General features: G+C 38.4%; 2 protein-coding genes across 6 annotated transcripts in view; one reads left to right on the top strand and one right to left on the bottom strand.

The window, feature by feature from the left end:
• UBA5 (ubiquitin like modifier activating enzyme 5) overlaps nt 1-26557 on the top strand; it is a 65659-nt gene that overhangs the window by 19022 nt on the left and 20080 nt on the right. Inside the window, exon 1 of one of the 2 annotated variants that reach the window (XM_036332594.1) lies at nt 1136-1331. The exons of the other annotated variant lie outside the window; for it this stretch is intronic. The gene's annotated coding sequence lies outside the window, so the exon portion shown is untranslated. Of the gene's footprint in view, nt 1-1135; nt 1332-26557 lie in introns of those variants that run through there. 2 annotated transcript variants of the gene reach the window in all.
• ACAD11 (acyl-CoA dehydrogenase family member 11) overlaps nt 1-26557 on the bottom strand; it is a 72741-nt gene that overhangs the window by 44100 nt on the left and 2084 nt on the right. For 3 of the 4 annotated variants that reach the window (XR_004971555.1, XM_036332588.1, XM_036332587.1), the window contains exons 2-8: nt 14716-14815; nt 12306-12431; nt 11621-11782; nt 8616-8783; nt 3713-3854; nt 3005-3126; nt 112-218 (exon numbers count right to left, since the gene is read on the bottom strand). Coding sequence is in view for 3 of the 4 variants with exons in the window: in XM_036332588.1 (XP_036188481.1) it covers nt 112-218; nt 3005-3126; nt 3713-3854; nt 8616-8783; nt 11621-11782; nt 12306-12431; nt 14716-14815 (927 nt within the window). In the remaining variant the exon portion in view is untranslated. Of the gene's footprint in view, nt 1-111; nt 219-3004; nt 3127-3712; nt 3855-8615; nt 8784-11620; nt 11783-12305; nt 12432-14029; nt 14162-14715; nt 14816-26557 lie in introns of those variants that run through there. The other variant, XM_036332589.1, reaches the window with a different exon arrangement.

Raw genomic sequence — 26557 nt, 5'->3', positions numbered from 1 at the left:
CAATGCTGGTGTAAGAAATAAAAACAACCCCTGTCCTGATAAAGTTTATAACCTTCACATACCTAATAAAGGTTCTAGTTTGGGTTAGCCAGGGAAATCTATTTTGCTTACCTTTTTGAGAGTTGCAATCCAGTTTCTGCCAGAGGTTGCACAAAATTGGCAAACTGAGAGCTATTCTCAGATGCGCTATTCCCCAGAAGATATCTACTATATACTCCCTAAAAGAAAATTAACACAGAGCAATTAAAATCATTGAAAAGTACTATTCAGCTATCCAGTCTTTGCAGTTTCCCAGCTATGTGAGTCACTAAACTCACAAGATACCAAGATATAAATGAGATTATATTTCTATTAATTTACATAAAGGAATAATTATTACCCCCCCCCCCACACACACACACTTAAATTAAAGAGCCATACTTGTATCATGTGGTTAATACACTCTTACACTAATAGATTGAAACTGGGAATCAAACCAACCTTAAAAATGAGCTCCGCAGTTACCAAAGATACCAAATTGGCAAGTTACATTACTTCTAAAAGTCAGTGCTTTCCCTTCATAGTGGGAGAAAACCAAAAGAAACCAAAATGAAAACTATAAAACTGAAAAGAAGGCAATGAGAATATTTTATCTAATTTTATCTAATATTATCTCTAAGAATATTTTATCTAATTTTTGGGACCCCTATACCTCCTTTGAACAGTGTTAGCTGAATGCTAACCAGTTTTTTCTTTCTTAATTCTCCATGTTCTGTGTTTCCAACATAATACTCTCCTCTCCCCACCAAAACACAGTTAACTGAATTTCATTACTTTATTTTTTATATAATTCTTATATTTTAAAAATAAGTACATTTTTAAAATTGTTTTAGGAGAGGAAGGGAAAGGGAGAAAGAGAGAGAGAAATCACTGATGAGAGAGAATCATTGATTGGCTGCTTCCTGCATACCCCAAACTGGGGATTGAGCCCAGAAACCTGGGCATGTGCCCTGACCAGAGGAATCTAACTGTGACCTCCTGGTTCATAGGCTGACGCTCAACCACTGAACCACGCTGGCTGGGAAGTATATAATTCTTTATGTAATAAAACACTAACAGTTTTTCCATTATTTCCAATTTCATATTTATAGTTATAAACTAGAGGCCTGGTGCACAAAATTCATGCACAGGTGAGGTCCCTAGGCCTGGCTGGCAATCAAGGCATGAGCATTTGGCATGGAAGGGCAGGTCTCAGCTGACCTCTGAGCCCTGGACAGCACCTGGGCCTCCGGATGTCCTCCTCCACCTGAGTCACGGTGCCCAAGTCCCCACACGGAGATGCGATGAGCACAGTAAGACACTATGGGCTGGGGTGCAGCATGGGCCTCTGGGCCAACCAAGCATCGCCGATGCCTGCCATGTTCCATGTCACCCCTTGGTGGTTAGTGCATGTCATAGCGAGCAATCGAACTCCCAGTCTCCCATTCAAAAGACCACTCGAGGGGACAATTTGCATATTAGGCTTTTATTATCTAGGATTATGATCATCTCTAAGGCTATTATTAGAGGGTGGGGCAAATGTAGGCTTTTAGTTGTGAGTACAAGAAACACATATATCCTTGTATTATCGTTTATTAACTAGAGGTCTGGTGCATGAAATTTATGCGGGGGGCGGGGGGGAAGAGGGAGGTTTCCTCAGCCCGGCCTGCACCCTCTCACAATCTGGGGCCCCTCAGGGGATATCTGGCAGTCAGACACCCCTCTTGCAATACAGGACCACTGGCTCCTAACCACTCGCCTGCCTGCCTGATCGCCCCTAACAACTTTGCCTGCCTGCCTGATCGCCCCTAACTGCTTCTGCCTTGGCCCCTGCCATGGTAACTTCATCCGGAAAGACATCCAGAATGATGTCTGGACGGTCGTTCGGCTGTCCGGTGTAATTAGCATATTATGCTTTTATTATTATAGATTATTGTATTATTTTCCATATAAACAACTGTAAATCTACTTTTGCCCCATCCTGTATATAATTTATGACATATTAATATGAATCATAACTCATGTCAAACTTTTATTTGAAATGAAAATCCATTTTAAATTCAAAGCCCATCTGGTATCTGATTTATGGAAACTGACAGATATAGAAACAGCATAAACTCTGTTTTGAGAAACCCATCCAACTTGGTTAACTAATATGATTAGTATGATTATAAAATACAGGATGAGATGTAACACAACTATTTCCTTGAAGACAATTTCAGTTGGTCATGGATGGCATGAACTCTGAAGGACAGAGAGATATAACCATACTTGTCCTTAATCCTTCTTTTCCCATTTTTTCTTGTTTCTCAAATCTCATTTACCTTTTCTTTCTCCAGTCCCTAGCCTGTTGCCATTGATGAAGTATTTCGATTTCTTAAATAAACCTCCAAGATTCAAAGTACATGGAAACTGAATTATGATCATAAAGATTGCATTTTAGATCAAGCTATAATTTTAAAAAACTGAATTTATGCTCAATTAATCATATAAATATGACATTATTAGAAAATGGAAAAACTTACTCATCTATTCACTCAAAAATATATATTAAGAGACTCCTATATGATAGGTACTATGCCAGACTTTAGAAAGCTCAAAGTTAATTCTTTCCTCATCATCACCCTTGCTTTATAGTCTGAAGCAGATATCATTAACATAGTTTAGCCCTGTCTTACATTGGATATTCAGGAAATAGCCAATTCTCACAAACTTTTCTCTTTTTGTCATTATGTCTCTCTCCCTTCCTCCATCTTATAAGTTTATTATACCAAAAAGTGATAACACATTTTGTTATTCAACTTTTTTCCTTGCCAAATTGCTATTCTATTAATTCTGGAATTATATTTTACTAATGTTTGGTATTTGTCATTATGAAAAGCCAAATGGTCTAAGCATAAAAAGTATAAAACACTTGAAGACCAGAATATGCTGTCAATAGTACGTTAATAAATAATAGTGAAACATGTTAAAAACAATTAATTACCTGTGCTATTCCAGCCATTTTAAAACATTCAAGAGCAAGAAAGAAATTCCAATTAGGAAGAGTAGAATTAATTCCCCTGCAGCGGCAATATATTGACATTAGTTCTTCCATTGATGGTATCCCTATAAAAACAGCACGCATTGTAAACTTTAATAAAAATCTCATGGTGAATATTTCAAAATGTAGTAATACTGCCTATGTTTTTTAAAAATATATATTTTATTGATTTTTCACAGAGAGGAAGGGAGAGGGATAGAGAGTCAGAAACATCAGTGAGAGAGAGGCATTGATCAGCTGCCTCCTGCACACCCCCTACTGGGGATGTGCCTGCAACCAAGGTACATGCCCTTGACCGGAATCGAACCTGAGACCTTTCAGTCCCCAGGCCGACGCTCTATCCTGTGAGCCAAACCAGCCAGGGCAATACTGCATATGTTTATAAAATTACCATTAGTCCATGTAACAAAGCATGTTCAAAATACTGATTTCCAAAAGAATGCTACATACAAAGGATTACATATTGTCATAAATTACTAAAAGTAGAATGCTATATTCAGAAAAATCAATAAAGAATAAAATGATTTAGAAACATTTCAAAAACAAAAGCTATTTATCTAAAATTGTAATATAATCCTATTTTTAAGTTATGAGGAATAATAAAGATAATTTTATATTAATAGCAATTTAAGTATCATTATGTTTTCATACCTATGTTTTCTTGAAAATAAGAGCCTTGATTTACTAATGGAACTGTCCTGGGCCAAACGTAGAACAAGGATAGATGAGCTAAATCTGACAAAGGATGACCAATGGTTGACAGCTCCCAGTCCAGGACAGCTATAACTCGAGACTATAATGAAAAAGAAAACGATTTGGACATATTCAATTGAAAACAACTAAAATAAGAAAATAAGTGGGGGACTCTTTCCCCCTCCCCATGTATGAGTCTGTACTTGTTCTTCAATAAATTTCCACCTTTGCTATACCAAAAAAAAGTGAAACAGAATACATTAAAAATCATATTTTTCATCAAAAGTAAAGCTAAGACTATAGTTCGTAGTCTTTACCCACAGTGGTGCATATCATTTATCAAATAATTAGCCTTGCAAGCATGCCAAACCCATGCTTAGACCCAAGTCCTCTGATTCCACTACTGGCAATTGGTTCTCCAGCATTTTACTTTACACAGCCTCAGTATCTCTCCTAATCAGTGGAGGCAAAAACAGTTGAAACTTCCCAATTGGGAATAACTGTTGTAAAGAAGAAATTCTAATAGTCTACACTAATAAAAGAGAAATATGTAAATTGGTCATCACTCAGCCACACCCACCAGCCAATCAGGATGAGTATGCAAATTCACTCAACAAAGATGGCGGGTTAATTTGCATACACAGGCACGGAGCGAAGACTGAAGACTAAAAACTGAAGAGGCTTGGCTTCTCCACTGCAGCTGGAGCGGAGAAACCTCGAGGCTTGGCTTCTCCGCTGCGGCCGGACCAAAGGCCTGGGTCCTGGGTGCCGGAGGAAAACCAGTGCCGGCAGCCACATGCACAGTCAATAAGTAATAATTCAATTAATAATAAAGAAGGCAATTTTTAAAATGGTTGATCATGCCATATATGGGCCAGGCAGGATAAGAAGTCGAAGTCATAAGGGGTTTATGGATTCTAGAGTAAGAACAATCAAGTTTTCAGCAGCAGGAGACATATAAAGAAATAAGAGAAGTAGAAAGTGAAGAGGGCTAGATCACTAAAGCTAACCAGTTACAGTGGAGAGGAGAAGCAGCACAGTGTAGAAGGAATTACACTGGATTTCTTTTCAACATTTCAGGGAGTGAGTTGCACTGCTGAAATACACGCTTGAACATGTTTTACATACTTTACATCTAAATAAATGGAAAATAACTAGGGATTGGAAAATTGAGTAACATGCTTTTGTTTGCCATAAACTTTAGTAACCCTTTACTGGCTAAACACACAAATTCCTGGAAGGTTTATCACTTAAAATTGTTTTTGTTTTCTTTCATAATTGCTTGGTTTTCTGATGATAAAAATAAAACATGATGCTTTGAAAAATAAAACAGAGAAAAAAGAATAAAACCTCAAACCTAAAACATTACAGAAATGTGTAACTTTCAAGTTTCCTATAATTTCATCCCCAACAGCCATTGTTTACATTTTAGTAAATATTATGAAATATTTACTTTTACCTTAACATTTTTCTGAATAGAGATAGTCTGTATTAGAAAAGAAGAAAAAACAGAACTCTGAAACCTCCCCCCCCTCCAATTTAAAAGGCACACACACAATGTGAATTTCCTGGCTTTGATAATATACTATAGTTGTGTGAAATCATTTGGGAATCTGGATGATGGGAACATTGAACTCTTCTATACTATTTTTACAACTTCTTCTGAGTCTATAATTATTTCAAAATAAAAAGTTAAAAATTGAGGAACAGAGGAGTTAAATAATTTGCTTTAGGGTCACACTATTACAGAATAACATTTAAGCATAAATATATTGAATGAAAATAGTAACTTAGTGATTAACTAAAATCAATTCCTTCAATTTGGATTCATTCAGAAACATGTAGCCACATGCTACATAAATGAATAAGATACAGTCGCTGCTCTAAAGGAGCCCTCAGTTTAGTAGGTCTTCACTTATTGAGGACCTACCATATAGACCAGTGGTTCTCAACCTTCTGGCCCTTTAAATACAGTTCCTCATGTTGTGACCCAACCATAAAATTATTTTCATTGCTACTTCATAACTGTAATGTTGCTACTGTTATGAATCGTCATGTAAATATCTGATATGCAGGATGGTCTTAGGAGACTCCTGTGAAAGGGTTGTTCGACCGCCAAAGGGGTCGCGACCCACAGGTTGAGAACCGCTGATATGGACTCTACAGGCAAAGGTTTAAAAAAATTAAATCCTTACACTCAAGGGAAAAATAAAAAGTTTTCAATCATCTATATACTAAAGAGCTAACATGCTAATTAGTCAGAACCGCAGAATGACCATCTGACACGATGGTCGTCCATTCTGGACAAAGCTGTGGCTGCCAGGGCCAAGGCAGCCAGGGCTGCGAGGGCCGAGGCAGCTGGGGCTTGGAGAGCTGAGCACCTTGCACGAATTTCGTACATCGGGCCTCTAGTATTCCTATAAATATATACAGGTGAGCACATACACATATTCAACTCCAATTTGTGAAGTGCTTTCATACAAAAGAAACAGTCTATTTTTCTATTTATTTATGAAATGTTAAAAATGAAGTGAGAAAGATAAACTATTAACTAAATTAAAGTCTTAGTGCCAGTCCACAGTGGGTACTTTTCCCTCTTTGACTACTCTTATAATTCAGGTTGTGTGATATACTTTAGTACTTGAGTAATATTGTTCTCAGTCATTACCTGAGTACCTTTTATCTCCATTAATATTTTGAGCTTATTAAGAGCTGTATTTCCTTTCCAAAACCATATGTCAGAGCACATAATTGCTAATGAATAAATGCTAGTTGACTTGTACTCTGCCAACCATATGTTACTTTCATAAAAAATTAGCTGTAATATTTATAGGACACAGAAATTTATTAAATTTGATGTAATCAGTAATTATGGGATTACTAAATATAAAGTACAAGACATCTTACCAGCTACTATATAATTCTAAAACATTAAGAGATACTGATATAGGTAACAAATCACTGGTGCAGCTAAATAGCTGAAAGCTATGCCATTAAAGAAAGTTATTTCTTTAAAAAAAAAATCTCTCTCCCCAATTACTGAATATTCTGCTTGTCCAAAGGAAGATGATACCTGTTTGTCAACTTTAATCCTATAAGAAATTATTTTCTAATATGAGTTTGAATATAATGAAGGAATAACTTTTTGGTACTAACTGTAGTATGTCATTACTTTCAGTATATTATGCTAATCCTAAAATTTAAACATCTTGGAAGACAACATGTAATTCAGCAGATCTCAGTCTGAATTTTTCTTTCTTTGCTTAAATAGTGAATAGAACAGAACTATAGTTATAGAACACATAGAGGACTCAGACTTATTAAAAAAATGCTCCTAAAATATTAATGAATCAAATGATATAGATCAAATATAGGTCAGATCCTGCTATATTTTAAGTTATAAACTTTTATAATTTTTCCAGGTTATAAGTTAACATTTTTAATTATCCTATTCTATATTTAACGAAGTTAGATATCAGAATTCATCAGTACCATTATCAAAAAGGTTACACACAGACATATAATTACATATACATAATTTTGATACCTAAATGGACTTTTCTAGGAAAAAATTTGTCTTGCTGGTGCATGTGATCACATGTGTTTATACCTTCAAATGATATAGTACTACTTTGAATTATGACAGCAATGCAATTTATAATGCATTGTTGTCATAATTCAGGGAACTAAATCCTTCACATTAATGTCAGAATACTAAGGGCCAAGTGTCTTGCCTAAAATATAGGTACTGAGATAGAACTGAAGTAGTTTCCTCACTCCCACCATACTCCTCCAATCCTAGGCCTTATTGTCAGTGCCCAGTGGAAGAGGTTATGGTTTTTGTTTGTTTGTACTCTTTATAAAGATTACACTGTGTACATTAAACAGAGCAAGTTTACATTAATCTCATGCAATTCTTTCCAGGTTTCATAAGAGGCTTTTGGAATTCTGTCCTATCTGAGCTTATAATAACAAATTTAAAATTCTTCACAAAATAGTAAAATGAAATTAAAATGAACCAGAAGAAAGAACTGTAAACATGGATAAACTAAATTTTTTTATTTTTAAAAATATTTACATATATATATATATATATATATATATATATATATATATATATATCATTGATTTTAGAGAGGAAGGGAGAGGGAGAGAGAGATAGAAACATCAATGATGAGAGAGAATCATTGATTGGCTGCCTCCTGCATGCCCCGCTACTGGGGATCGAGCCCGCAATCCAGGCCTGTGCCCTTTGTTGGAATTGAACCTGGGACCCTTCAGTCCGCAGCCTGACACTCTATCCATTGAGCCAAACCAGCTAGGGCATAGATGGAAAATGTCTTTGAAGAAAAGAGAAGATATGTGTAAATTCGCAAATCCTATTTAAATAGGAAATCAGCCGAAACTGGTTTGGCTCAGTGGATAGAGCGTCGGCCTGCGGACTGAAAGGTCCCAGGTTCGATTCCGGTCAAGGGCATGTACCTGGGTTGCGGGCACATCCCCAGTGGGAGATGTGCAGGAGGCAGCTGATCGATGTTTCTCTCTCATCGATGTTTCTAACTCTCTATCTCTCTCCCTTTCTCTCTGTGAAAAAATCAATAAAATATATTTTAAAAAAATAAATAAATAAATAGGAAATCAGATATCACTCAGGATTAGATCCATCTTAAAAGTAGGCAACTACCTACGTCAGAAAATCTTCAGGACTCATTTCTAAAAGTTTGAGTGGTGAAGACAGTCCTGAAAGTAGGGGAAAATGGGGATGGATTGGGCCCCCTCAGTACCCTGGGAGGAACATCTACTTAGTACGTGTGTCCCATATCAAACCTACTTAAATTATTGTAAATGTCACTTATAGTACCTCTTTAGGATGGAAAACTATGTTATCTAGCTTGAAATCTCCATGGATCAAATTTTCTTCATTGTCATTATCAATTGGCAAGTTTTTCATTAGCCAGTCAGAGAGCTGGATCATGGCAGGGATGTCCCGGTGAGCTGTTGCTTGATATTGCTTCATCCATGTTGATACCTAAAGGTACATAAAGAAGAAAAATGATAGTGCTAAAGGTGAACTGTCAAATCCAGCAATTAAAAAATTAAAACAAAATATAATTATATCAAAGTTGGTTTTATTTTTAAATGCTCAAGAGAAATGCCTGTAAGTGATGCTCATATAAGTCTAAACATTTAAATCTTTCTTCCATCTAGTTCCATTTTACTCACATAGATTTTTTGTTTGTTTGTTTTTAAATATATTTTTATTGATTTCAGAGATAGGGAGAGAAAGAGAGAGAGAAACATCAATGATGAAAGAGAATCATTGATTGGCTGCGTCCTGCACGCCCCCCACTGGGGATTGAGCCCACATTTCGGGCATGTGCCTTTGACCGGAATCGAACCTGGGACCCTTCAGTCCGCAGGCTGACGCTCTATCCACTGAGCCAAACCAGCTAGGGCTCACATGGATTTTTTTTTTTTATCACATATACAAACAAAATACTGGCCTAGGAATCAAGAGATGCTGGTTGTTCTTTTTTATTAAGCAACTATTTTGAGGAAGAAAAAAAGAATGCACACACACACACAAATAAGGATAGAAAAATAATTATGGAAGGATCACAAGAAGCAATCCCTGAAAAAGGAAATATGGGGCTAGAAGAAGGGAGATTTTTACTTTTAATTTAAATATTCTTTCTTATTACCCATAGAATCTTCTAAATGTATTACAGGTATGAGAAGTATAAAAACTTTTTATTGTTCTTAGACTCAAATGTAAACAAATCAACCTATTCTCAAAGTACTCCATCAACTGAGACCATATTATTGCCTGCTTATAACTGTCTCTCCACTCTCCAAGGTTATCTCTGTTCAATTTAATGCAGTGAAGATCTTTGTTCGGAATCATATGAATCTGGGCTTAAATTATGTCTAAGCCACTTATTTGTTTTTAAGACCTGAAAACCTGTATCCCCATCTGCAGAATGGGAGCATTAATACCTATGTCTTAGGGCTGTTACAAAAATGAAAAAGATCTGCCATATAATGAGTACTCTCCAAACCTTAGTTCTCTTTTCTCTTCCCTCAACTCCCTCAAAAAGGTATGTGCACAAAGGAAAACAGCCCCATACATATCTGGTCTTGCTGTTCCTTTGATTTGAAATGCTCACCATCTCTTCCCTATCACTCTAGATTTTATCCTTCTTTAAATACACAGTGTATGATATATCTCTCTCAGGAAGCTTTCCCCACTTAAGCAAGGGTATACTGATATCTACCATCTGAATGGAACAGCTCTCGTGATGAGTACCAAACAATTTACTACTAGATTACATACTCTTTTATACCATTTTCAAGTTTCATGTAAGTAAAATTCACGTATAGGTTTCTTAAAATGACCATAGCTCCGTTGGGAAAATAACTTATTTCTATTTTCTTGATATTCAACACAGTATTTAACATATAATTAAACACAGTCATGCTTAATAAATATGTTAACCTAATTTAAAAAGGAAAAACTGTATAAAAATATGTTGGTAAATTAAGTGAAAAGGCTGAAACAGTTTTAAATTTGCATTCATGTACATTCTGTCCCTTTCAAAAGTTTGATAAACAAAATCTGATCAAGAATATAAAGTTATTTTATGTTTAAAACAAGTCAAACTGAAGGCTAATATTAAATACTAGAGGCCCGATGCACGAAATTCATGCAAGGGGCTTAACCCCCACTGTTACAGCTTCATCCAGAAGGTCGTCTGTCCTAATTAGCATATTACACTTTTATTATTATAGATTAGAGCTGCCCTGGCTGGGTTGCTCAGTTGGTTAGAGCCTCATCCTATACACCAAAAGGTGGCAATTAGATTCCTGGTCAGAACATATACCCAGACCAGGGGTGGGCAACCCCTGGCACGCGTGCCAAACATGGCATGCCAGTAACTTTTGCTGGCACGTGAAACCCTCTCTTATAATCTTCCATTTACAATTTTTTCTTAATATCGACTTTTTTATTTTTCAGATAAATTCAGTGTAGGTGCATCTTAGATAAATAATTTTACATAACAAGTTATCTTAAAGACCATAGACATGGATTGACGAGAGAGGGGAAGAGCAATTTCTATGCCTCTGCCTTAACTCTCCCTGGCTTCCTAGATCCGACCAGTGTTTTGGTTTCATCCACATACGCTTGTGAATCTTTGTTCTCAGTGATGAATTTTGTTAAGTCTCGTAATAGGAGTAGCCTGACGGATGAAAGTAGTAGCTCGTGCATATCTCTGAAGGTCACGAAATATAAACCTGATGTAAAATTTCTGTCATCAGTGATGCAGCAGCAAAAATCCCACTGATAATATCAAACGGAGTCATAAAGTTTTCTGTCGGACTATCAGTGTACATGTATACATTAAAAAATAAATGTATTTTTCATCATCATATACTGTGTTTTTGTCGCTTGAATGAATTTTATTATTTCTTCAAGGTTCTTCACATACGTACACCTTAAGAGATATCAAGTAGGCATAACATGTTCTCAAAAAATTAGGGTTGGCACACAGAAGAATGTTGAGTCAGAGATTTTGCTGGTTTTGGCACGCACTCACGAAAAGGTTGCCCATCCCTGACTCAGACTGTAGGTTCAACCCAGGTCAGGGTGTGTGTGGGAGGCAACTGATGATGTTTCTCTCTTACATAGTTTTCTCTCTCTCTCTTTTCTACCCCCCTTCCCTTTCTCTAAAATCAATTTTTAAAGAAAGTATTTTAAATGTTAAAGCCAAGTTTCAGAAAAGTATAAAGTAATGGGTTTTTATTTTGACTAATAATGTATATTATTTCAGAACTTGAGGAAAAGAGCTCTGTATGTGGATTCCTTACCTGTCTTCTGCAGTACCCAGCACTTATACCATATCCTTCCAGCTGCAATGAGCTTATATTCAAAGAATGTAACTGAGCCAAGGTTTCTATCATGGCTACATATATGGCTGAGCGCTCTGCTGGGCTAACTCCAGGAATTGTGATGTCACGAAAAATTCGACCCTATGAAAGCAATTACAATAGATAATTTAAAACAAAATAAATCTTTTCATACTAACTCTTTGCAGGTTCTCCACCCCTACTTCTGACAAAACAAAAGGATAATAGTTTTGCAACCAAAACCAATTATTTGTAGAATATGCTTGAAAAATGTTCATTTGTGAAACATGTCTAATATAAGAGCATATAATGCCAAAGGGAAAAAGCAAAGATATGCCAATGTGAACTTAAAGGACAAAAACGACTTTCAAGTTATATTTTACAAAAAGAAAAAGCTTTTAAACAATTTAAATGTATCATTCTTAATGGACTGATTTATAATTTGGAGCTTTTCCCCCCTACTTTCTGGACAATTTTGGTATTACTATTACATATAGCTCTTTACTGACACCTAGAGGAAAATACTGTGCTTAAATTAAAAGTCTGTAAAGCAAACTAATGCCTAAAATGATTAATAAACTATCATTTATTGACATCTAACTTCTAAATTGAAAACAAAAGCACAACAAAGATTGTGTTAATTTACCTGCACATGTTCCATCACGTAAAATTCTGTTCCAATGACAGAAGCATCGCTGCAGTACAATAGAGGCTTGGGAACAGGGAATCCAATTGAAAACAAAGCTTTCTGGACTTTAAATTCTCTATCAATCTAAATAGGATGATAGATTATTACAAATCAGAAACACAGAAATTTAATAACTACTTGTGAGCTAACATTAAGGCTAGAATTAAATTTTTAAATGACCTATAGGATTATAGCTTCCTTATTATTTCCCTTAAATGTAGTTTCGTGCAGCACTAAATTAGGTCAGCACTAAAACATGATAAATTATGCTAAATAGGATAGGCATATTCATGGAGCCTAATCCTGGTTCTGGATATATGAAGGCAACAGATCCTGATCACAATATTTCACAGGTATCATCATAAACATCTCTTTGTTCTCAGCAGTTTCCTGATCACTGGCTCACTCTGTCTCTCTCATGTCTCCCCAGCGGGCGCAGGCAAGTCTCTAGTCTAATGCTCTTGGATGCAGCTCCAGGATGCTGGGGGACCAGTGGGTATAGGGAGAAGGAAAAATCAACTGCTCCTTCTGGAGATCAATGGAGGTGCTTGTGTCCAAGGCAGGGCATGGGGATCCTTCCTGGTAATTGAGGCTGCTGTACAGCTCAAGATAACTATTGGGAAAGGAGGCAACAAGAAACAAGCTGGCACTGAAGCAAGAGCCCAAAGAAGATAGTGAGAAGAGTGGGCCTCCTCAATCAGAACAGTTTAATAACTACTTGTGAACTAATGTGTATGGGCTTATCACTCAGGACCTGAGGACACAGTTTACAGAGAACTGTGGTGCCGACTCATCTGCAAGCAAAGTCCCCTTGCCCAGCGGTGCTCCTGATCCCTCCTCAGGAGAAGAAACCATGCAGCTCACTTTGACAGCATGGAAAAAGCAGCTGCTGCTGCAATAACTAGAGCAGGGAAGTGAGTAAACCTATGACCAAGGTGAGAGAAGCTAGCAGTGCCAATGGCTGTGGAAAGAAGTGTTTATAACCACCTTGGTTCTGGGAAATGGGGTGGGGTGGGATGGTGGTGGGTTAGGGAGTCACAAAGTAGATTACAGTATGGGAGCATTGCTATTTTTCAATGCAGATCTGGGAAAAATAAAGGACTTGAAACAATGTATTCCAGATCCTTGAGCTGAGAACGTTATGTTGTGTTCAGTGTCTTCTGGTAGGATGTTATAAAAAAGAGAGTCAAGTAGAGCTGTTTATTGGGGCATAAATCTCTGGATAGGTAGGGATTCTCCTTCAGCCATGTTAAGTTTCATAAAAGTTACCCAACTTGTCCTGGCTGGGTGGTTCAGTTGGTTAGAGCAAAATCCTGTACACCAAAAGGTTTCAGGTTCTATTCTGATCAGGGCACATACCCAGGTTGTGGGTTTGAGCCCTGGTAAGGGCGTGTGTGGGAAGCAACCAACCAATGTTTCTCTCTCATATCAATGTCTCCCTCCCTCCCTCCTGCCTCCCTCCTTCCCGCCTTCCTCCTCTCCCTCTCTCCCCCCTCCTCCCCTCCCTTTATATCCCTTCCTTTCTAAAAATCAAAAACATATCCTCAGGTAAGGATTAAAAAAAAAGTTAGCCAACTTTTTTTTTATCTTAAGCATCCAAGTTACTTCATGTGTCTGGGAATATGATATGGGACCAAGAAAGTCAGAATCAGCATTTTCCATTACTATGATATTAAGCTCACCCCTCAAAGGCCCGGGAAGTCAGCTGGGCCTGGGAAGCACCTGTTATACATTATTACAATTATAAATATTAATGTTCTCCAGGACTTTGATTTCTTTCTTCTCCTGTTTTCTTCTCTAAAAATTCATGTTTTCTGAAAATAGAATGCCTCAATTTAAAAAAATATTTTATAATTCTCACTAAATTTAGTATTTAGAGAATACTATAAAATGATATTCAAATATTTCTTTTTATCACCAAAAGATCAGGGGATTGTTATAGCAAATATTTTACAATAAGTCAGTGAATAGATATTATTAGAAGATGTAATGTGCTTTTAAAAACATAATTTAAATATAGAATCAAGGTACAAAGTATTTATAAATGAGTAGCACTGAAAATATTCACTGGATGACTATTTCTAGCCAACTATACAAAAAGGAATGAAATCCACATAAAGACTGGATGTTGTCTGATATTAACAGCCTATAGACTTAATTTCAGCCTCAAATCCTTTTTCAAAACAAAAATGGGAAATACAATTCAAGCGAAATTTTTATCTAAGAAATAAAATGAATTTTCTGTTATTTAATAATCACGAGATGACTTTTAAAAGCAATTTAAATTGTTTTTGTGTGTATAAAATGCATTTATTTATCAACAAAGAATGTATTATTGCACTTGTATTATAAGGTATCATTACCACACCTTATGTGCTTTAGGAAGAAGTGAACCAGGTGGTTTTTTTCTGAGTACGTATTCTTGAGAGCCCTTCTGGAGATAAAAGGTTGGATTGGACTGTCCTGATCTAGACAAGAGAAAAGAAATGGTCAATTACAAAGATTTATTTTCCTTCTTCCGCAAATCCTACTGAAATGTCGTAAGAAACACAAAATGAAAATACATCCATTTCAATGTTGTAAAGCCAAGTGGTGCTGCCACAAGCTCAGAACATGAGTTTGGGATGATAAAATGCAGATGGCAACACAGTGGCAGCTAGAGAAACTATAACTCACATAGACAGAAGAGAGGACTTTACTCACTGTAAATCATGAGTTTCATCAGAAGTACCCCTAGACATTGCTCACATCTAAGTAAAGAAAGGCTGGGAGAAGAACAACTGGAGGTGATCAGTCAGAAATTTAATTAAAGGATGCTGGAATAGCTGGGTTAGTGTCCCCTCATCTGCCATTGGAAAGATAAACCCATATGCATCTCCAAGGTCAGTACCCAAGTACAGCCCTCTACAATGGGAATTCTGATAAGCAAGGTACTAGAGTGGATATCTAGACTAGGGAAGTGTAACAGTGCTCCAGTAACTCACAGACACCAGGGCACTGGCTTTCCACACTAGGTGAATAGAAATTCTCACATACGCTAAGGAAATACACTCCAGCTACCATATCAAAATCATCCAATCTATACCTTCATTTACTATATGAGCAGTTGAGAATTACCCAACTTCTAAAGAATACAACAGCATGAGCGAGGCCTTAAAATAAATAAGCAGAAGAATCAATCCCTGAGGTAACAGCTAATAAAGGAAAGTGAAATAAAATTATTCCTTCCAAGTTTCTACCTAGGCCTCCAGCCACCATCTGCAAAGAACAAGAGGTCAGATTGGGTATAGCATCATCTTTCTCCTACAAACCAAACCCATCCTTCCCAACAATCATATCAAAGAGCACTGATCTTGGCACCATCTAATTTTGTGTTGTTGTCTTTTAGCATAAGAAAGTGGGGATCATTACCAATGGTCAGGAAATGGGATCACCTCAAGCTATGTTGTTTATCTTGACATGAGACAATTTATACATGATGATCCAAAGAGTCAAGTTGCAATGAACCTTATCAAAACATTTTTTAATGCCAAGCATCTGATGGAATGTATTTTTGATGATGCAGTCATTTATGAAGCACTGGCCTTTCATGATGATAAATGACCCAGGTGAAATATAATTGAAAACTAAGTTTCCCATGAAAGTTACCATGTGAATTACAATATGAGCCAGCAATTCCACTCCAAGGTAAAAACATTTGGACAAAAGTAGGTTTATAGAAGACTATATAATACAAGAATAATACAAGAATAAACATGCCCTAGCTGGTTTTGCTCAGTGGATAGAGCATCAGCCTGCAGACAGAAGGGTCCTTGGTTCTATTCCAGTCAAGGGCATATACCTCTGTTGCAGGCTCCTCCTGGCCGGGCCTTGGTCAGGGCGCTTGTAGGAGGCAACCAATCAATGTGTTTCTCTCACATCAATGTTTCTGTCCTTCCCTCTCTCTTCCACTCTAAAAAACCAATGGAAGAATATCATCAGGTGAGGATTAAAAAAATAAACTCTGTGTTTTGTGTACTTGCCACTGTAAACCTACATTTTCCCACATAAAAGTTGTACAATAATATTCATAGCAGCACTATTCACCCCAGCCAAAAAGTGGAAACAACTGAAATGTCCATCAACAAATGAACGGATAAACAAAATGTGATATAGCCACACAATGGAATATTACTCAGCCATAAAAGAAATGAAGTTCTGATACATTCTACATGAATGGACTTTGAAAACATTATGTTAAGTGAAAAAAAAACACCCCTTGCAAAAGGCCACATATTATATAATTCAAATTTTATGAAATATCCAGAATATGTAAATCCATAGTGACAGAAAGTAGATTAGTGGTTGCTAGTGGATGGGGATTGGAAGGTAAGGGTTTTTGGAAAGACGGCAATGTTCTGGAATATATGTATAGTGGTGATGGTCATACAACTTTGTGAATATGCTAATATAAGCCACTAAATTATATATTTAAGTATATTTTTGAATTTTGTGTAATAAATTTTATCTCACCGAAACCGGTTTGGCTCAGTGGATAGAGCGTCGGCCTGCGGACTGAAGGGTCCCAGGTTCGATTCCGGTCAAGGGCATGTACCTGGGTTGCGGGCACATCCCCGGTGGGGGATGTGCAGGAGGCGGCTGGTCGATGTTTCTCCCTCATCGATGTTTCTGACTCTCTATCTCTCTCCCTTCCTCTCTGTAAAAAATCAATAAAATATATTTAAAAAAAATAAATAAATAAAAATAAATAAATAAATTTTATCTCAAAACACCACATACAAAAAACACAACTGAAACCCACCAAACTAAAAGCTTTTCCTCTGACTAGGTTCTAACCAAGACAGAGAGAGAGAGAGAGAGAGAGAGAGAGAGAGAGAGAGAGAGAGAGAGAGAGAGAAAATCATCATTAATACTGTGAACACAGTACCAGCTAAATTTAACTACTCCATGCATCAGGCCTCCATATAGTCTGGAACCCATTGAGGAAATCAATATAAGAATCATCAATGAGTCAATGGTCATAACTTTTATTTAGGATTTGGACAAGACATTTGGTACTGAAAGAAATGTGTTAATCTCACTTTTCATGAGCTGACTTTCTGGCCGAGGACAGCCTTGTGTGACTTCTCCAAGGAGAAGTAGCCGGTTCTGCTGCAGAAGCAGCTCTCCTTCTAGATTTCAACATGGAATTTTTGTGCAGTTGTGCTTACTTCTCTTTGGAGTTATAAACCAGTCAAGAAGATACATATGGCTGGTAATTTACACTAAAAAAAAACCTTACGAAAAAAAGCAAACAAGAGAACCAAGATGGCGGCATAGGTTAACGCTGGAGTTTGCTGCCTTGAACAACTACTTCAAAAGTGAAACTAAAAGACGGAACGGACATCACCCAGAACCACAGGAACGCTGGCTGAGTGGAAGTCCTACAACTAGGAGGAAAGAGAAACGCATACGGACACTCAGAGGAGGCGCAGTGCTGAAGTCAAATTCTGAGGTGCGGAGTGCGCGGAGCGGGGCTGGCGGCGGAGGGCGCGGTTGGCGTTTTCAATCAGGAGGGAGTCGCAGACTCTGAGCTCCAGATACGGGCGAGTCTTTAGGGACCCAGACTCAAACGGGAGAGGCAGGACTGTCTGGCTTCGGTCAGAGCGAGTGCAGCTTTCTCTCCCAGGTTTGCAGCGGTTGCTGGGACTCAGAGAGGCAGAGCCCCTGGGGACAGGACTGAGGCCCCCATAACTGCTCTCTCCGGCCCACCCTGTTGATCCTGTGCGACCCGCCCCGCCCAAGCCCTGCACAGAGGCATTTGCCAGATAGCCTCAGGCAAAGCCTAGATTAGCACCTCCCTAGAGGACAGAAGTTCTCTCACTGCAGACACAGCTGATTCTCACAGCCACTTGGCCTGGAGGTCAAACCCTCCCTGGTATTAGCTACAACAATCAAGGCTTAACTACAAGACTGCGCACAAAGACCACTAGGGGGTGCACCAAGAAAGCATAACAAAATGAGGAGACAAAGAAACAGGACAAAATTGTCAATGGAAGATAGAGAGTTCAGAACCACACTTTTAAGGTCTCTCAAGAACTGTTTAGAAGCCGCCGATAAACTTAATGAGATCTACAAGAAAACTAATGAGACCCTCGATGTTATGATGGGGAACCAACTAGAAATTAAGCATACACGGACTGAAATAAAGAATATTATACAGACTCCCGACAGCAGACCAGAGGAGTGCAAGAATCAAGTCAATGATTTGAAATGCGAGGAAGCAAAAAACACCCAACCAGAGGGGCGGAATGAAAAAAGAATCCAAAAACTGCGAGGATAGTGTAAGGAGCCTCTGGGACAGCTTCAAGCGTACCAACATCAGAATTATAGGGGTGCCAGAAGATGAGAGAGACCAAGATATTGAAAACCTATTTGAAGAAATAATGACAGAAAACTTCCCCCACCTGGTGAAAGAAATGGACTTACAGGTCCAAGAAGCGCGGAGAACCCCAAACAAAAGGAATCCAAAGAGGACCACACTAAGACACATCATAATTAAAATGCCAAGAGCAAAAGACAAAGAGAGAATCTTAAAAGCAGCAAGAGAAAGAAACTCAGTTACCTACAAGGGAATACCCATACGACTGTCAGCTGATTTCTCAACAGAAACTTTGCAGGCCAGAAGGGAGTGGCAAGAAATATTCAAAGTGATGAATACCAAGAACCTACAACCAAGATTACTTTATCCAGCAAAGCTATCATTCAGAATTGAAGGTCAGATAAAGAGCTTCACAGATAAGGAAAAGCTAAAGGAGTTCATCACCACCAAACCAGGATTATATGAAATGCTGAAAGATATCCTTTAAGAAGAGGAAGAGGAAGAAAAAAGTAAAGATACAAATTATGAACAACAAATATGCATCTATCAACAAGTGAATCTAAGAATCAAGTGAATAAATAATCTGATGAACAGAATGAACTGGTGATTATAATAGAATCAGGGACATAGAAAGGGAATGGACTGACTATTCTTGGGGGGGCAAGGGGTGTGGGAGATGCGGGAAGAGACTGGACAAAAATTGTGCACCTATGGATGAGGACAGTGGGTGGGGAGTGAGGGTGGAGGGTGGGGCGGGAACTGGGAGGAGGGGAGTTATGGGGGGGAAAAGAGGAACAAATGTAATAATCTGAACAATAAAGATTTAATTAAAAAAAAACCTTAAAAAAAAAGAAATGTGTTAATCTATAACAGGGGTCCTCAAACTTTTTAAACAGGGTGCCAGTTCACTGTCCCTCAGACCGTTGGAGGGCCGGACTATAGTTTAAAAAAAAAAACTATGAACAAATTCCTATGCACACTGCACATATCTTATTTTGAAGTAAAAAAAACAAAACAGGAACAAATACAATACTTGTATTTGCATGTGGCCCATGGGCCATAGTTTGAGGACCCCTGATCTATAACCAAAGAGGTGGCACTTTTTATTTGTCCAACCTTAAATCACAAAATGAAATCTTTGCAGTTAAGTGTACAGTTAGGAACACTCACTTGTTTGAATAAGACTGACTACATAGTCAATTTCAAAAGGCCCTAACAGGCCACCCCCAGCACTAGCTCTTTTAGAAGCATGTGGAGGCTGGAAATACAGTACACTAGCAGGGCAGTAGCAGATGAGTTTCTGATTTATTCTATGACCCTTCTGTCCCTTTGGTGATAGCTCAGGTTCCAAGAAATAAGACCACAATGGATGAGTGTGGGTGCCACCTGGTTTAGAAGCCGCATGCTCCACAGGAGCCATTATCTCTAGTAGCAGTCCTCTGGGAACCCTTTCCAGGGTCCTAGCAAGGAGCATGACCAGTAGTGAGCCCTCATTGTACTTAGGGAAACCCAAAGCATCCCACCAGAATCTTGTAGTTCATTCATAGGCCTTCCAGATCAGATGCAGTGGATCAATTAGATATGATTTTTTTTTACCATAAGTAATGTTGCCTGGAAATGCCATCTTTAGCAAGTTTCCAGAATAACAGAGCTAGAAAGCTAACTTAATTTGTCTGTAGAGATGAAGAAAAGGTTTTTAACCCCTTCCTCACATCATGGTAGACAAGTCTTAGACCTATGACATTATCCTAATGAGCAGCATCTCCATAATTCAGAAACTTAGAAAATCCTACAAGATTGTTTTCAGTAGCAAGAAATTGAAAAAGCATTAGTCTTGATAAGGGTGTTACTTATGTTTGCAGCTATGTAGGCAGCCATCTTGTCCCTTGACCAGAGATTTGAAAATATTCAGGATTTGCTGCTCTTTGATATGACACCTTTTCCTTTGGTATTGAACCATTGGTGAAGTAATGACTATTCTGATCAAGTGTAATACAACAGTTCATGCCAAGATGAATTAGACCTTCACCATCTGTTCTGACAATTATGTGTTCATTCAGGCTTATGAAATTGAATGAGCGCTGTGAAGGATAACAACCAGTGTGGCAAATTTGAACTCACAGACATCCCTCCTGCAGCCTATAGGTTGTACAGATTGAAGTAACTTGTGATATCGATGCCAACAGTATCTCAAATGTGTTTGCTGTAGATAGAGATCAAGAAAAGAGAAGATTAAAAGACTGATGCCATAGTGTTTGAGCATGGAAAACATTGAGTAAATGGTCCAAGAGACTTAAATGTACAAAGCAGGAGATGAAAAGCACAGAGGCAAAATATCCCCTAAGGCCCTGGCCAGTATTGTTCACAGTGGTTAGAGGATTGGCCCACATACCTCAGATTTAATTTGTGACCAAGGGCAGGTACCTGGGTTTTGGGTTCACTTCCCATCCCACCCCCAATCCCTGCTCTCTTTTACATCAACGTTTTCCCTCCTCCCGCCCCCTTTCTTTCTACCTCTTTCTCTCTCCCCCCCATCCCTTCTACTCTCTCTCTAAAAAACAATGGGAAAAATATTTGCAGTGTAAGTTATATCTGAAAGTTGTCATATCTTCAAAGGAAGAATGATGAGCATTTCATACTCCTGAACCCAACAGTCATTGGTTAAGGGCCATCCTGGGCATTGCAACATTCAGGGCAAAGGAGTTTCCAGTAGGCCAAGAGCAGTACAAAAACAAACAAACAAAAAAGCCACCAAACCAGTGTACATGGAAATAATAAAAAGGATCCAAAAGAATCTGGGCAAAGTATCAATAATATCTACTAAAATAAATATTCTTGCTTCCAATTCATGACCATGAACTTCAAAGTGAACCCTGTGTGGCAACCATAATATATTTCTTTAGCCTACTTAATCTCCCATGCTCTTGGGTAACTATTTCACAAATTCTTCTCTTCAAATCTCCAACACCTTTTCCTCCATCTTCACTCTCAGCTGACTCTAGCTTCCTATTTCACTGAAAGAATAGAAGCAATTAGATGAGAACTTCTACACACTTACACTACCATATCTACTGCACACAAGCATCTGTGCCCATATACTGTCTTCCCTGTAGTCTGTAGGATGTTCACATTCCTATCTAAGGAAACTCCCACAACTTGTGAATTAGATCCCAGCCCACTCTTGCCTATTCGACTTCATTCCACTCTCTCCTGTGCCGGGAGCCGGTCCATCCTTGCTGTTTCAAAGGACCTGGCATATATGGCATACTGTTCTTAATATGTTTGCTCACCTTCTTGGCACTATGTGTTTTAACCAAGGTCTCCTCTCTGAGAAAGGTTGTTTCCCCAGTTGGGATTTTCCCCTGAAGTTAGGGAGGGAATAAAACCCCTCAACTAAGTGCCAGGCGGGTAATTAATCACTTTAACTACGAACAATCATGCTTAAGCTACATAATCTTTACTCCCTGGAATGGAGATAAGAAACACCCTAACCTTTGTAATAGAGATTGATAGGATTGAATCAACTGGTATAAATACAGATGTAACAAGACAGCGAGAGACAGAACCTAGGCACAGAACATACACAGAAAGTTCTCTAGAGACAGAAGAACTTCGCTGGAGAGAACATGGCAAAAGATCCTGGACAGAAAGTGGCCTCAGAACCTAGAGACAGAACCTAGCGAGAGAACATGGCAAAAGATCCTGGACTGAACCTGACTACAGAAATTGGCAAGAGAACCTGACTAGAACCTGGTAACTGAACCTGGCTGGAGAACCTGGCGAGGGAACTTGGCTACAGAACCTGGCTGGAGATCCTAAGCAGAACTTCTCTGGAGATCCAGACCAGAACTTGGCTGGAGATCCTGGCTAGGCTGCTGATCAACTGAACACTGTCTCCGTGTCATTCCTTCTTCGCCGACTCCGTCCACACCTTTGGGAACCCCTGAACCTGCTGGGGTTGGACCCCAGCACTCCTGAACAATTTTCCCCTCTCTCGATCACTGGCATCCTGGTTTGGTGGCTTTTGCTTCCAATAGTTAGCCCCTGTGGCTTCTTCTTCTTCTTTTTTTTTTTTGTACTGCCCTCTCTCTTCTGGATCACTGGCATCCAGCATATACAAACATGCTATTTTTTTTAAAAGACTTATCTTGATTCCACGTCTCCCTCTACTTAAAACATTTTTATTCCCTTTTTGTGGAAAAACTTGAGTTTACACTCCCTGATCCAGTTCCTCTCCTATTTTCTCTTAAACCCATTTCAATCAAGCTTTCATTCAGATCTTTCCACCAAAACTACTTTTTTCAAGGCCACTAATACTGTTATGGTATCAAACCATGACTTCTCCCTACTTCTACAGCCATTCCTTCTTTTACTCCGTTGCAGCCTCCTCCTTGATTCTACATCTTCCTAACACTGAGGTGCCTAAGACTGTTTCTGGACCTCTTTCTTTATGCAGACTCATTGTCTAGGTAAGGTCTATGATTTCATGACTTTAAATACCATCTCTATGTCAATGACTACTAAATGCACATGTCTAGTCCAGACCTCTGTCCTGATCCTCAAACTTGTATCTGTTAACCGCACAGATCCACTTGGGTGTCTAAAAGGCATCTTAAACTCAACATTCCAAAATGGAGATCTGACATTTCCCCTCAAATCTGCTTCTCTATAATCACCTCTATTTTATTTTATGGTAACTCCATCCTTCCAGTTACCAAGACAAAATGGAATACTAGTTGCCTCTTTTTCTTTCATCTCCCACATTTGATCAGTCAGTAAATCCTTTCCAATAAACCCAGATTATGACCACTTGCGCCTATTCTACACTACCATCCTGGTCTATGCCACTAATATTTCTCAACTGGACCATTGCAGTATACTCCAAACTGGTCTCCTTGACTTTGTTCCTGTCAATCAAACACAACAGGCAAAGAGACTTTAAAAAGAGAACTCAGTCCCTCCTCTGCCCACTAAAGCCTAATTTCTCCCCATTTCAATTCAAAGTAAAAGCCAAAGTCCTTATAATGGCCAAGAGGCCATTGTTTTCCTTGTTTCCACCACTCTGGTCACATTGGCTTGTATTCCTTCAACACACTGGGCACACTCCCCCTTAAGAACCTTTGCGCTTGCTGTCCCCCCCCCCCCCCCCCCCGCCTAGAATGTTCTCCCCCCAGATAACTGCATGGCTCATATCCTCATCTCCTTCAAGTCTTTGCTGAATGCCACCTTCTCAAATGAGGCCTTCCTGTTCCCCTCTCCCAAACATTTCCTATTCCCCTTTATTTCTCTCCATAGTACATATCACCTTCTTCTACACTGTAATATTTATTTATTGTTTGTATTCTTCAAATAGAGGGGGAATTCCAAGAAGGCAAGATTTTTTGTTATATTCCCAATGTTTGGAGCAGTGCCATGCACATATTAAACACGTAGCTGAAAAACACAGCTTTTGTTGTATCAAGCTATCAAATGCTTTCAATATTTAATTCTAAATATTTTGTATTTCCAATATGATTTATTTTCACAAATTCTAAAATCAAATTTGCATAGATAAAAAAGAAGTCACAAAATTTGTAAAGTGTAAATAACACAGCAAACACCAGTGTTCTCAGTACCCAGTTTAAGAAAATTACTGTTATCTCTTGCCAGGAGCCAGTCCATCCTTGCTGTTTCAAGGGACCTAGCATATATGGCATACTGTTCTTAAAATGTTTGCTCACCTTCTTGGCACTATGTGTTTTAACCAAGGTCTCTGAGAAAGGTTGTTTCCCCAGGTAGGGATTTTCCCCTGAAGTTAGGGAGGGAATAAAACCTCTTAACTAGTGCCAGGTGGGTAATTAATCACTTTAACTACGAACAATCATGCTTAAGCTACATAATCTTTACTCCCTGGAATGGAGATAAGAAACGCCCTAACCTTTGTAATAGAGATTGGTAGGATTGAATCAACTGGTATAAATACAGATGTAGTAAGACAGCAAGAGACAGAACTTAGAATACGGAACCAAGAGAGACAGAACCTACAAAGAACGTTCTCTAGAGACAGAAGAACTTCGCTGGAGAGAACATGGCAAAAGATCCTGGACAGAAACTGGCCTCAGAACCTAGAGACAGAACCTAGCGAGAGAACATGGCAAAAGATCCTGGACTGAACCTGACTACAGAAATTGGCAAGAGAACCTGACTTGAACCTGGCTGGAGAACCTGGACAGAACCTGGCTGGAGAACCTAGCAAGAGAACATGGACACAGAACCTGGCTGGAGATCCTAAGCAGAACTTGGCTGGAGATCCAGACCAGAACTTGGCTGGAGATCCAGACCAGAACTTGGCTGGAGATCCTGGCTAGAGATCCTGGCTAGGCTGCTGATCAACTGAACGCTGTCTCTGTGTCATTCCTTCTTCGCCGACTCCATCCACACCTTTGGGGACCCCTGGACCTGCTGGGGTTGGACCCCGGCAATCTCTGAAGCCCTGTGTGCCCCTCCCCTCAGAGTAACTACTGTCCTGATTATTAAATTTATCTTTCCTTTGAAGTTTATGCCCTTAAACAAGATACTGCTTATTTGTCCATTTTTTAAATTCTGTGTTGTTGTACATATCTGCAGCTGAATTATTTTCACTGTATAGTATTCCATCATATATATAATTTATTCATCCAGTCTGCTACTGATGAACGGTGTCATTTCCTTTATTTCTGCCATTACAAACAGTGCGATGAACATTTTTGTAGATTACCTCTAGGAAAAGAATTGCTGTGTCTTGAGGCATGTCTATTTTTCCATTTTAATCTTTAAAAGATCATATCAAATTGTTTTCCAAAGTAGTTAATTCGAATTCCTACCAACTGTGGATATGAGTCCCTGTTGCCCCATAACCCAGCCACTTGTTTGAAATTGTCAAATTTTTAAAAAAGGCAATATGGAGGTCTGAAATGGTATGTCATTGTTTCAATTTGCCTTTCACTGAATACTCGAGGTGCAGTGATCTCAAGCATCTTCCAGTTTGTTAACCGTTTTTCTGTTGGGCTATTGGAGTTCTTTATACATTCTGTTTATTAACCTTTTAACCATTATATGTATATATTGCAAACATTTCTTTTTAATTTCACTTTCTTTAAGGAGACTTTTGTCTTTTTAAAGAATTTATTCTCTACTCCAAAGTCAACAATTATCTCCTATATGTCTTCCAAATGGTTTTAGTTTTACCTTTAACGCGAATTCACCTGGAACTTTGTGAGGTAATGAAAAGGTCTCATTTCAATATTTTCATACATATAACAATTATACCTATGTAATTTATTGAAAAGTCCTCTCTACACACAGATTCTTTTTTAAAAAAATTAAATTCTTTATTGTTTGAAGTATTACATTTGTCTCCTTTTTCCCCCATTTGACCTCTCCCCAGCTACTCCCACCCCCCAGCACTTGCCCTCACCCCCACTACTGTGTCCATTGGTTATGCTTATATGCATGCATACAAGACATTGGTTGATCTCTTACCCCTCTCCCCTACCTTCCCTCTGAGGGTTGACGGTCTGTTTGATGTTTCTATATCTCTGGATCTATTTTTGTTCATCAGTTTATGTTGTTCATTATATTCCACAAGTGAGTGAGATCATATTATGTTTATCTTTCTCCGACTGGCTTATCTCTTTTAGCATAATGCTCTCCAGGTCCATCTGTGCTGTTGCAAATGGTAAGAGTTGTTTCTTTTTTACAGCAGCATAGTATTCCATTGTACACACACTGATTCTTGATGCCAGCATTGCCATATATCAAAATTCTATAAATATGTAGGTCATTTTCGTGGACCCTCTGATTTTAGTGGTCTATTTCTGTGCTAATATCA

Source organism: Myotis myotis, unplaced genomic scaffold (genome assembly GCF_014108235.1).
Source record: "Myotis myotis isolate mMyoMyo1 unplaced genomic scaffold, mMyoMyo1.p scaffold_m19_p_13, whole genome shotgun sequence".
Taxonomy (NCBI): Eukaryota; Metazoa; Chordata; class Mammalia; order Chiroptera; family Vespertilionidae; genus Myotis; species Myotis myotis.
The sequence above is the reverse complement of the archived record's forward strand: the minus strand, read 5'-3'. Positions and strand labels throughout refer to the sequence as shown.